Genomic DNA, 14028 nt, shown 5'->3' on the forward strand with positions numbered 1-14028 from the left:
TCTCTCAAATCCTCGTCTCTTCTCTGCTGCTCGCTACCCCTGAGCCGGTTGAAGACATTATTTTGCCTGGGCTTCCCCCCAGCATCCCGTCTATTGGGTTGGTCATCTTGAGGTACCTGGCTTCCGCCTCTACCTCTTTCTTCATTCCTTCGGCCAACATTTCCCTTGCCTGAGTCGGCCTCATTATATCCATGGCCATCTCTGAACCTCGATTGGCTAGGGTGGGATTGACTGTTCCCTCGATTTCCATCCCTAGCTGAAGCGTCCCGAGCGTTAGAGGGCGGCCTGCGCTGGTCGTTGTGTCCCCATGCATTATCATGCCGTGGGGGACCCCGGACCGCAGAGCCTAACTCTGAGTCCCTCCTGTTACCAGGAAGGTATTGACCTCTGTTCGGTAGGTTTTGCTCATCACCCCTACGGCGTCTAGGACTGCGAGGCTGACGCTCGGCCCTATTCTACCTCTGTTGCGGGGGATCACCTTGAGCAGCTAGGGATGGTGGCTGTGCCCCAGGGTCCAGTGGAACATCGTCATGGGGCACCTGAGGCTGCTCGGGCCTTTGCGGACTTGAGGGCTGGATTGGTGGGCTAGGATTGGGACCCCTCTGGGGCGGCCCATTGACAGGTTGGTCAGGCTGCGAGACAGGCGCGGCCTGATTCCTAGCCAGTTGCAAGGCTGCCTCGAGGGCTGCCATGGCTTCGCTCTGGCGGCGGTCCATCTCCGCCTGCTTTTCGCTTAACTTCGCGCGCTGCCGTTCAATCTCCTGCTGCTGCCGTGCCATAACCTCGGTAGCTATCTCTTGACTAGCTTTCAGATTAGCCAGCTCTTCTTGCAGCGCTCCCAGAGTACTCTTCAGCGTCGCATCATCCATTTCTTCTTCCTCAAAATATAAATGTGGCTCATCCTCAGCCACGCTTGCAGGAGGAGGAGAAGGTGGCGGGTTCGACGGTGCCGCGGCGGCCGCCTGTCCAATTTTCCTTGCAGTTTTTGCCATTGATTTTCTCAACAATGATAAATCAAGCTCTCAATGAAAGCACCAGAATGTTGACCCAGATTTTGGTCAACTGACACGGAGTCAGAATATGCTTGATGTGAATGAATGTGTTGACAAGACTCGAATGGCAAAAAGTAATAAGAACACGATATTTTATAGTGGTTCGGCCCCAGGATCTGGTAATGACCTACGTCCACTTAGATTATTATTGATATGAGAATCAAATGAGTGATCAAAGAACAAGGGTTCAATGAGTTTCACTAACCTCTGAAGAACAATACAATATTCCAAGGAGAATTATTCTAGTCTCAAATAATTCAAAAGCCAAAAGTACCTTCCTTGAGCTATCTTTTTCTATTTATAGGCTCAAGGGGGATTACACAAGATTGTTACAGATATTCTCTCCTGAATAATCGGATACTCAGGAGATTGTGTGAGTTAAATTCGGGATTTACAAAGATATTTATAGTAATATTACGTTTCATGCGGAACTATCGACCAGACTGGTCACAGGTAAGACTGGGCAGCTTACTGCTTCTAATACGTCTTCTGGTTGATACACTAGCAGAGCTCTTCCAGGTGTCAGCCACGTGTCCAGGAATTACTTGCCACGTCATCAATGCCAATTTTTTGGATAACACATATATATAGAGATTATGTATTACCTTATTATTCCTAATAATAATAGTAATATAATAATATCATAATGATGATAGGAATTGATTTAGGTAGATATCTAACTTACCAAATTTGAAAATATCTATTTTCAAATTATTAGTTAATTAAATAAATAAAATAAAAACAACACAAATACATTATCTGTATACTGCTACACGCATGGCACAGTCCCTGGACTATGTCATGCGTGAATAGCAGTATTCCCTTTTCAGGGATATTGTATTTTTCTTTTATTTATTTAGTTAACAAAAATCAATCCTTCCACAAAATATGGTATTATATTTTTAAGGAGAAAGATCACAACCATATTTCAAAATTTAAATTTTAAATTCAAAATTTAAAATTCAAATTGATGATCATCATTTAAAATTCAATAAATCAAAAATTATCTTTGACTTACCAATTTTATTTTCTCTCACTCAAATAAAATAATTAATTTATATATATTTCGAAATTATATATTTAAATTAATAAACACATTTTCAAAAAATTTATAATTAATTTCAAATTAATTATTCAATCTCAATTATCATATAATTGTGAACTTGACCCGAAGAATAAAATTCTTCTCAAATTTATAAATTACAGTTTTACCCTTATATCAATTCTTACCTTGATATGGTGTTGATAGAGCCACCCTGGGGACCTATGGACCTATAATTTCAAGCTCCAATAAATATTAGATTATTAATCAAAGCTCTTTGATTAGATAATTATATTTATTAATCTCATGATTATTCCACTATAAATATGAGATTGAACTCTTGATAATTATAAACATATATTTACAAAGTACTCTATTAAAGAATAAAGTGTCAATTGGTATAATCATTACATACAACATTAATCATTTATTAATGATTCATAATTAAAAAGGAATAAAACTACAGTTTTACCCTTTTAACTATTTCTTTTTTTTTTTTATCAAAAGAAAGGATATTCATTGATCAACCAAACTGAGTCATACAAAAGGGAGAAGTTGACAACCCTCAGAACTTACAAAGATTTTACAAACTCAATCATTTGCCTTTCTCTAGTAGACAGGTGCCTAGAATTTACATTAAGAACTCTAGCTTTGACTGCTTGCCTAATCAGATGATCTATTTTAAAGTCAGTTAAACAACTATCACTAAAACAGCAGGCATTTCTATTATACCAGATAAAATAAATACAAGCAGCAAGAGAAGCAGCCACTATAAAATGCATCCAGTCCGACTTCCAGGTGGACAGCCATGCGATCCAGTCCTCAAATTTTCCAGGCCAAGTAACCCCTCCAAGCCAACCAGAAACCAGCAGTAAGACCTTTCTAGAGAAGATGCAATCAAAGAAAAGATGGCCATGACTTTCCTCAACAAGATCACAAACTGGACATCTTAAATTTACTACTGGTATGTGATGAGCAGCAAGTAAGTCCCGAGTGAGCAAATGGTGGTTAACAGCCTGCCACAGAATAAATCTGTGTTTAGGCACCGAGAGCTTACACCAAACAGGTCTAGCATAAGCAACTCGCTCATTCATTAGACGCTGAGTATAAAAAGAGCCCAGCTGTAACTTTCCTTTGATTACTCCAGCCTACAATTCAGATCTCGAGATGGATTGACAGAAGGATATCATTTTCCTCCAGTACTAGCTGGAATCAGCCTTAGGACTATAGCCCCAGATACTAACTCCTTTCAGATATACACAGTTTACCCACTTAACCCAAAGTTGGTCTTTTTTAGATTCAATTGCCCAAATATACTTAGCAAGTTTCAGCTTATTCCAAATAGCCCCCTCATGAAATCCTAAACCTCCAAAAGGCTTAGGCCGACAAACTTGCTCCCAAGAAGTGAAATGTAATTTACTTCGGGAACCACTCTCACCCCAAAGAAATTGACGGAAAACTTTATCAATATTCTTCACAACACTCTGAGGAAGCATGAATATACTCATCCAATAAGTCTGAATACCCATTAGAACCGAATGAATAAGTTGGACTCTACAAGCATAAGAGAGATGGTGGCTGGACCAAACATTGAGCTGCAACTGAATCTTTTTAAAAATAACATCGCAATCTGCTAATTTCCATTTGGTTGGTCCAAGGGAACCCCAAGATACTTCAGAGGAAAAGTACCATCAACAAGCTGCGAATAATCCAAAATTCTCGATTTAACTTCAGCTGAAACACCTCCAAAGTATGTATGAGATTTTGAGTAATTATTCTTTAGACCCGAGGAGTCACCAAACTCAGCAAAAGCCTCACTAAGAACTTGAACAGAGGAAATAATTCCTTTGCAAAAGATATTGAGATCGTCAGCAAAACAGAGATTAGTAAGATTCAAAGACTTGCACATAAGGTGAAACCTGAACCGATTGTCCTTGGAAGCCTTGATCAGAATGCGAGTAAGATACTCTATCACTATGACAAATAATAAAGGAGATATGGGGTCTCCCTATCGAAGCCCCTTCCCACCCTTGAATTTCCCTTGAATCCTTCCATTTAGAACCAGAGAATAAGATGATCCCCTCAAGCATACCATAATCCAATAGATGAATCGACTCAGAAAACAAAACATATTGAGTAAATTTTCCAAGAAATCCCAATCAATAGTATCATAAGCCTTGCTCAAATCTAACTTCATAGCACATCTAGGCGAGCTATTCTTCCTATTTTATCCTTTAATCAGATCTTGTAAGATGAGTACATTGTAAGCCAAGGATCTCTGTTTGATAAATGCTCCCTGGTTTAGATTAATCAGAGAAGGGAGAACCGCTGCCAGCCGGTTGCAAAGCATTTTCAAAATGCATTTGTAAATAGTGTTGCAGCAAGCAATAGGTCTGTATTCAGTAGCGTTTGATGGCTGATCTACTTTCGAGATGAGTGATAGGATAGTGTCATTGAGTACCAAAGGAATTCTGCCAGAGATGAAGAAATCTAAAACAGCCACAGAGATTTCCTTGCCTATATCTTTCCAAAGAAATTTGAAGAATCTCGCTCCATAACCATCCGGGCCAGGACTTTTGACTGAATTGATGCTAAACATGGCTGAGTGAACTTCATGGTAAGTAAAAGGTTTTATTAAGTGCAGGTGGTCATCCAAACTCAGAACAGGGCCATTATTAATACATTCAGGATCAATTTGACCCGTAGCCCGGCTAGAATTGCCCAAATGATTCTTAAAGTGGTGAAAATAATAATCAACAACCTTAGCATAATTATCCACAAAACATCCATTAGCATCAATATAAGAAATAATATGATTGGATAACTGTCTCTTTTTAAAACTAGCATGAAAAAACGATGAATTTTCATCACCAAACCTGAGCCAAGTTATCTTGCTTTTTTGACGAAGATAACTCGAATAAATCTTCTCATGCGTGAGTAAATATGTTGCGCATCCTTTTCTTTTGACAGTAAATCTACATTTAAAGGATCATAACAGAGAGCACTTTGGGCCAGCTGGTATTTAGATTTTCTCTCCTTGTAATTACAAGCAACATCACCCATAGTTCTCCAATTGAACTTTTTGAGAACATGCTTAAGTCTTGTGAGTTTTCCAACAAGGCGAAACAACCCTTGCCCCTCAAAAGGAACAGACCAATTATGAAGAACAACTTCCCTGAATTTGTCATGACATGTCCACATGTTGAAAAACCAAAATGGCTTCACTCCCATACTACAGAAATCCCCCTGTTTAATCAACAAATAGCAATGGTCAGAAACCACATCCCATTGATCATATGTTACAGCTAACGGGAAGCTATCAATCCAGCTATCATTTGTGAACACTCTATCCAATTTGGAAAAAATCTGAGCTTCTCCATCTTGTTTATTAGTCCAAGTGTATTTAGGGCCCAAAGTCTTCATTTCTGTAGTCTCTCCCAAAGCCAACCATTGACGAGCATCCTCCATCTCTTTAATAGAAATAGACCTTCCACCAATACGATCATCAACATAGAAGACAACATTAAAGTCTCCCATAATAATCCAAGGGGTAACCGATCTCTAAACATTAGCTAAGTCAGACCATAAAAATTTCCTTGTCTCTAGTTGATTAGAACCATAGACAACTGATAGGCAATAAGCCAATTTCACACCAATTAAAGTAACTCTACAATGAAGCAACTTAGTAGTTTCCTGAATAATTTCTATCTTCATCATGTGGGCTTTCCAGATGAGCAATATACTCCCCTCCACCATAGAACTACTATAAAACTTCCAACCAGCAAATGATGAATTCATAAGATCTCTTTTTCTGTCCCCTTTTAATTTTGTTTCAATCAGAGCTCCAAGACCAACTTTATTCTTCCTCCAAACATCAAGAATTGCTTGCTGTTTATTCTTATTATTTAAACCCCTAACGTTCCAACTCAATATATTGTTGATGTCCATTCAGATCAATGGGAAGGGGTATATCAGCTGCTTGTTGCTGGTTTGCCTGTAAAATGTTGAAAGTGTTCCTATGCATATCAGGTTGTGGTTAATCAACAAGTTTCTTCATCCCAGCCTTTCGAGGGGTAACCCATTTAGATCCACTAGGATTTGTTAGAACTTCATTCTGCTTAGGGACCTCAAGAGGTTCTTGTTTATTTTGGGATCTGTTATTTTGAATATCAGCAGCAGATTCACCTGCTGTCTTAACGAATGGGTTAGCCTGGTTTGAAGTCTCTGTATTCTTCTTTATAGCAGTTGGGGCATGCTTACAGACAGCAACAGAATGACCCAACTTCTTACAACTAGAACACTTAGTGGGTAGCCACTCATACTCAATGGGTTGCTCCAAAATCTGACCTCTCTCATTTAGATAATGGATATGCATTGGGAGATGTTCTGCAATTTCCATATCAACTAAGATTCTAGCAAATTTGATCATAGTTCTAGCTTTTGTGACCTTATCCACCATAATAGGAGTGCCAATCATGCTAACTAGAGCACTCAAACAATTAACACCCCAATATTGCAGCCCAAGACCAAGTAATCAAATCCAAACAGGGAAAGATTTTACTGACCTTATAGACTCAACATCTGATGACCAAGGTATGAGTATTACTGGCTTCTTGTCAAAATGAATAACTCCAGATTCAAGCACCATATCCCTAGTTGCCTCATCTCGAAACTGAACCATTGTGAATCCAGAATTCATCCGGGCCACACGATCAATGCCAAGGTTACCCCAAATTCTTCTAATAAATCCTTCAAAAATAGCCAAAGGCGGATTTGCCCCAATAACCATGCAAATCAAGGCAGATTTCCAGAAAGATGCCTCTACTTTAATCTCATCAATATCCAATTGAGCCACCAGCTTACCATCTCGTTGGATCGGGTCCTGAAAATGAAGCTTCGTATATCCAAAATTAGGAAGGGATTCCTTAAACTTAGACCAGTTTTCTTTAGTCGAATCTTGGAAAGACTGCCCTTCTACTTCAGCTGCCCAGGAGGCAGAGATTTCTCAGCAATATCAACGTGAGTCTCTGGATCCAAGGGCAATGGATTCTCACTCTTCGCCTCAGACACTTTTACCTCTAATTCCGATCTTTCATCCTCTACACTTTGAGCATTGGATGAAGGGAGCTCTGGATCAATCACTCTAGCAAGGTTCTGCACAAATTTCTTCCTTCTCGCCATGGAGAGAGAGAGGCTGTGACCACGCTTTTCTTTTAACTATTTCTTGTTCCTAGAGTACCATTGACTTTACTAGTGAAGGTTGTGTCACAACAAGTTTGCGACGTGAGCGCTCATAACCTTTTCAGTCCCAAAAGTCAACCCAATAGGGAACCATTATTCAATCTATAAGAAGGTATAGATTTCATATCTGTTAAACTATGTCCACAACCATATATATCATTGAGTCCCCAAAATAATTGTTCTTAGCCTGATCATTCTGACAAAACATAACACATGAATCAAAGGATCAGATGACATATATAGGAGTTCATAGTAACCTCAAGATTAAGATCATCATGTATATGATAATTACTTGATGTGTTTGATTCATTATATGAAACGGTGTTTAAACAAGTATTAACAAATCACATCTGGTCCAGTTCTATATATCACTATATATAAAGTACATTCACTAAAGTGTCCTACTACACTAGTGACCCGGATCTAGGTCACTTGTATTCATAATACTAGTGAACCGTACTAGCAGTAATTAATCTAAAGATTCCATAATTTTATTTTACTGCGAATTGCTTCAAGTTCATTATCTCAATGTCATTCCTCTCATACCAATATGAGATTAAGACCACGTAGATGAACTTTTAAATTTTATGATATTTACTTAATATTATCAACATAATGTCGGACATAGTCTATATATAATAATTCAATTCAATTATTTATTTCATTTAAAACATTTGTCAACTACAATTGCTTTAAGGACAATATTCCCAACAATCTCCCCCTTGCCCTAAAGCAAATTGAGGCATCTCTCTCAATGTGTCACTCACATTATCCTGAACGAATTTGTCTAACAAAATCTTTGTAAACAGTTTTGTAAGAAACAAAACTGTTTTGAAGCTATCTTCAAGATCATTACATCAATTATGTAATATTGTCTCAAATTATATGATACCTAATTTCATGTGCTTTCCCCTCTTATGATTTCTCAGTTCTTCTAGAATAGTTATGTCTCCATTGCTTTCGCAATAAGGTACTAGTAGCTTATTCAAGTTTGAAACCCTTTCCAGAACAGTAAAGAACTTATCTAAATCAAATAGCCTATTCAACTACTCAGTAGTTGTTACATTTCAGCTTTTATGGTGTAATTTATAATTCTAAAATGTCCAACACATTTCTAGATTAATGCATTTCCTCTACAATTATAGAAACTGATTCTGATATCAATCTTTGAAGATTTCCATCTGATTCAAAATCAGTTCATCCTTTGAGATTTTAGGTCACTGCCTAAATACACAAACATATAATCTCTATTATATTCAAGATACTCAGAAAATCAAGTCCTTATAATTATTCAACAACTCAATCCAAAATTGGATTGACAACTACTGACTATTCCCACTGTTTAACAAATGTTAATTTGAACACATAACATTCGATACATTAAACAGCCCATCACTAAGATGTAGGAATATTGTCTCATGTCCTTATTTTCTTGTAAAAGAATAAATGGACATTATTCTTTAGATAATACATCCTCCTGACCAGGAAGGCCAAAAGTCTTTCTTGGATTTTTGCAAACTAAAGTATTCAAGCTTCTTATCTATATAAGTTGCTTGAGGCTGTGCCAAAATATTGTTCTTTCAATCTCTAAAGATTTGAATGTATAGAATATATTTGGCTTTTCCAAATCTAATATTTAGAAATATTCAGCAAACCATTTCTTTACTTTTGATCATTTCTCTACATCATTCTCAATGATCAAAATGTTATCAACATGACGAATAAGAATAACAACATAATCTTTGATTAAATAAAAAATATTTAAGATCTGATGACTTGTTAAAATCTAAAGGTGGATTTAAGAAGCCTTGCAAAAAACTTTGCTTTTGATCTTTTATTTCGAATCTTTCTGGTTGAAATCTTCAAACGGTTTTGTCATGTCAGCCATTCAGAAAAGACTATTTAGACATCCATTTTAATAAATCTCATAATCCATACAAAAATCAATGGATAAGAGTATGTGAACAGATTCAAGCTTGGTTACAGTAGAAGGTATTTATTCGAGTAATAAATTTCTTCTTTCTGTTTATAGCCTTAGGCTATTAACCTTACTTTGAATAGTCTATACTTTTATTTGCTCTCCTTTTCATCTTGAATATCCTGTTGCAAACTGAAGTTTAATGAACTTTAGTTGGATGTTCAAGAATCCAAATGTCATGGGAATTCCAAATTCCATTTCTAGATTCATGGTGTTTCAACCATTGTTCTCAGTTAAAATCTTTCATTGCATACTAGTATGTGAATGAAACGTAGTTAGATTGTGTTAGACACAACCAAATGAACTTTATGTTTGTAACGGAGTAGTTACTAACTAACGCTCCCACTATAATAAAGCTTTACAGAATTTGTGACATTCTTTGGTTTTATCATTGTTAATTATAAGTAACTCGCTTAATTGACTTATAATCATTATTTCTAGTTAACTAGAAATATAGTGATTATAATAATCATGCTTCATTAAAGTAGCATTTAAGAGATACAAACACTTTTGCAATCTCTATATGATTATTAAATTATTTCACTAAATGATTTCATGGAAAACTTTTAATTGTTCACATAACAACTTGTGAATCCCAACTTTTAAGTCTTTAATGATGTAAAATCAAACATGTACAAAGTATAATAAGTGTCAAAATTATAGAAATAATAAAGACGATAATGATCACTCGTTATCTATTTAATCTTATCTAATATAATTATATTTTATTTCCAAAATACTAATGTTGCTTAGCATTCTAGTTGTATGTGAGTTGGGTTTGAATTCCAATTTCACATGCAAATTACTTGAATTCCAAATTCGAGTTTAGACTTCCTTTTGATCAGAACAAACATGTCTTAAGTGACTTCACTTTGAATGTTGCATGCAAATTTCTAGAAATTTCTTTTGCATTCAACAAAGGTAAACATATTTTAAATAAATGTCAATCAATATTGACTTAATATTCATTATCTCTTTTAGTTTTGAACATTAAAAAAAAGTTTAACATACATCTCAATGTATTAGCTAAACAGTTATGTGATTTTTGAAGCTTTATTAGAGAAAGATCTTTTTGGTTAACTTTAATTAATAGACTATATAAACAAGGAGAGAACTAATGAACGGTTCTAATAAAAGACTGTCTGTTATTTGTTTTATGTGTCTATTTAATTATAAGTCAATCTCAAAAATAATTCACTTATATGTTTCACTTAATTGTTGTTGGAATAATATGTCTTATTTATTAAATCTATGATTTGCACAATAATGAATAGTTCATAATTATAAATATACTCGTTGATGAAATAGGTGGAACAAATATATTTCAAAAATAACAACTAAATTTATTATTTAAAAGAAATATTAAACTTGTTCACTCATCAATAAAGGAATCTAAAATAAAGTTTCTAGAAAAAATTCTAGAACCAATTTATAGAAAGAGACTTAATAGAAAGTTGAAAATGAAAACTAAATTACATGCCAGTCATTCCTTGGTCTACCAATATGCAATCATCTTCTTATTTCTTTACCACAGTTATTTCTTTTCTTGAATAATGTGTTCCTGAAAAAAAAAAAGATTAAAAAATATGGTTTGTGGCATACAAATTTGAATCAACTATTTAAATATATTAAAAAGAGATGAGTAAATCATATTTACCATTTCTTCTTGCAAACTTCTCAAGTGGTCAATAAAGTCTCTTTTGATCCTTATCCCATATCTCGTATGTGGAATCGAGGTTTACATATCTCGATTTAATATCGTCAGGCATAATCTTCAGTATGCAATGACGAGCCAGATAATCAGTTCTCATCCAATCCACATATTTTTTATGATCATCATACACTTTTTGTTTACTCATAACTACATGTATGCCTCTGTACCAATCATCTAGATTGCTGAAGTCTAAATGAAAAGTACTTAGGTATTCATCATAAGGATTCACTGGTTCTTTCACGTTTTGAGGTCTTTGGTTAGGATTAAGAGAATTAAACATTGTTGCTGGAAATAAATATATAAAATATAATGAATTAAAACATATAATAAATACCAGATATTATTCGGAAAAGTAAACATGATGCATGAATGCAACATATAAAAACACATAAAAATAAATAAATACTAATCGACGATAAATTAATTTGAAAATTAATGGACCAACCTTGGGGTAGGTCAGACTAACTCCAAATTAATTTTGAGACGAATCTCAATTTCATAAGTGAAAACTTAAAAACACATTTTTCTCTTTTGACTTATGAACTACCACTAGTTTGGTCAAGATGTACTAGTCATGCTCGAAAGCCTAGATACACCTTCAGAGTGTAACCCATTATTTTTCGATTAATGACTTAACTCAAGAGTGTGCCTTAGGGTCAGTCAAACTTGAAATACATCATTAATTTTATTCTCATAAGAGAAGTCAACCTTCAGATAAAATAAACATATTCGGAAGCCTTTCCTTAGGGAGGCTGCAAACAGAGGCGACACGAGGCCCTTCCTATGCCTCTCGGTGTTCAACCAATAATAGAGACCATGTGACTTATTGTCATAACTCCCTCTCCCACTCACTATTTTGGAAAAATGTGTTTTTCACAAAATCTATATTTTTTAATTTAGTTCTAAAAATAAATTTAATTATTTTTACCAAATGATATTATAATAATTACTAATCCAATTAAACAAAAAATAAAATGAATAAATTGTGCCCTTAATTCTATTTTAATTTTGCTTTAATTGAAAGAATATCACTTTTATTTTAATAAAATATTTTTCATTAAAATAATAAATTATACGACTTTAATTTTAATTTTCCATCTTAACTAATTAAGACTAAATTTATTATTATATGAGTTATCATATATAAACATATAATAAAACATAGGGCGTTCCTTATAGCATGTTTCTACACGAATGTAATGCATGCTAATTGCATACTATGTGAATATATGAATAGCATGTTATAATGCATGACAAAACATTAAACACGTTAAGCATATTCAAACATCTATAATAAATAAATAAATGCGTGTTGGTAACTTTTGGGTATTTCTAGAAAAAATTACAACACTTGCAAAATATAGATGAAAATGTAACCTATACTAGTTAAGGCCTAATGATGACCGCCTTGATCTCGAGCCTTGAGATGTAGTCTTATTGAGCAGATGCCACCCTTTTCCATATCTATTTTGAATTATACAACTTTTAATTATTGTTGACGGTGAGAACTCGTCAACGAAGTTAAGTTGGAAAAATTATCAAATTAAAATCGCTAATTGGAAAGCTATGAAAACTTGAACAATAACTCAAGAACAATGGTATAACAACAATGGAGAATTCAGTATCTCATTCACACTAATGCCTCTGCTACAGTCAAATTTTCAACCCCCTTTCAGGTGGCCTTGGAGTTCCTTTTATAGTAGGCTCTAATGGCCTTAGGTACATAGTGGTCTAGGGGACCAAGTGGTACATACGTACTGTACTAGGGGAGTGGCTTCAGAGGTTGTGGTTGTACATCCTGTACAGGAGCAGGTGTCAGGAGGATGTCTCCACTACTCATCTGTACCCGTATCTGATGCATGGTGGCAGGCGTAGTGGCGCAGGAGGTAGTGGTGTCGGCTCTGACCCATGGCCGTACACGTACGGACCATGATTCTTACCCCAGCAATCTCACTGGCACTGGTATCCGTACTCAGTACTAGGTCGTACAAGTATGTCCCCATTCGACCCGTACTGGATCTCCTAAGCATAGGGGTCTCCAGGTGTAAGGGATAGGAACCTTGGTGGTGCGGCTCACTTGGTGCATGGTTCCGCTCGCGTGGCTACCAGGTGGCGTGTCTCCTACTCCTTCGTGAGGCCCCCTTGGAAGGCCTACTGACGATGCGGCTTCCTAGTTGCTCACAAAGCCTTCTTCCTCTCACGTGGCCATGCAAAAGCGTGGTTCACTAGGGGCGTGAGGCTGAACATCTGCTGAGGTGCGATGCTACGGTGCCGAGGTGTGACACCAAGGGAGATTCAGCGAGGCCGCGCGCACATCAGGGGCCTCGCTCGGACGCGAGGGGGGGCGCGCGCACATCAGGGGCCTCGCTCGGACGCGAGGCGGGGTGCGCAGCAGGGGCCTCGCTCGGACGCGAGGCGGAACGAACCAAGGGCCTCGCTCGGACGCGAGGTGGGGTGCGCGCACATCAGGGGCCTCGCTCGGACGCGAGGCGGGGCGCGCAGCAGGGGCCTCGCTCGGACACGAGGCGGAGCGAACCAAGGGCCTCGCTCGGACGCGAGGCGGGGTGCGCGCACATCAGGGGCCTCGCTTGGACGCGAGGCGGGGCGCGCAGCAGGGGCCTCGCTCGGACGCTAGGCGGAGCGAACCAAGGGCCTCGCTCGGACGTGAGGTGGGGTGCGCGCACATCAGGGGCCTCGCTCGGACGCGAGGCGGGGCGCGCAGCAGGGGCCTCGCTCGGACGCGAGGCGGGGCGCGCAGCAGGGGCCTCGCTCTGACGCGAGGCGGGGTATGCACCAGGAGGAGGTGGGGCCTCGCTCGGACGCGAGGCCGATGCTGTTGGGCTGTGAGCTCGGGCACTCGGGGCCGTCCCGCGATGCTTGGTTCTTTTATGGGCGCGGAATACTGAGCGTCTACACTTGCCCCCTAGTCTAGGAGGGGACCTTTAGGTGCTCTTGTAGACTATTCACCTTGATCCCTATAAATAGGCCCTCATGCATGGCG

General features: G+C 37.6%; 1 protein-coding gene across 1 annotated transcript; it reads right to left on the reverse strand.

Annotated features, from left to right (window-relative positions):
* Positions 1-2666: 2666 nt before the first annotated feature.
* Positions 2667-3623, reverse strand: LOC133820935 (uncharacterized). The gene is made up of 2 exons (XM_062253498.1): positions 3363-3623; positions 2667-3242 (listed from the first exon to the last, which is right to left on the reverse strand). The coding sequence occupies exons 1-2, from the start codon at positions 3621-3623 to the stop codon at positions 2667-2669; spliced, it is 837 nt and encodes a 278-aa protein (XP_062109482.1).
* Positions 3624-14028: the final 10405 nt, after the last annotated feature.

This window comes from Humulus lupulus, chromosome 1, assembly GCF_963169125.1.
Source record: "Humulus lupulus chromosome 1, drHumLupu1.1, whole genome shotgun sequence".
Classification (NCBI taxonomy): Eukaryota; Viridiplantae; Streptophyta; class Magnoliopsida; order Rosales; family Cannabaceae; genus Humulus; species Humulus lupulus.

Coding starts and splice junctions, on each gene's coding strand:
- LOC133820935 (XM_062253498.1), bottom strand. CDS start 3,623: ATGGGTATTCAGACTTATTGGATGAGTATATTCATGCTTCCTCAGAGT. Junction 3,243..3,362: donor ACCAACTTTGGGTTAAGTGG/GTAAACTGTGTA, acceptor TCTGAATTGTAG/GCTGGAGTAATCAAAGGAAA.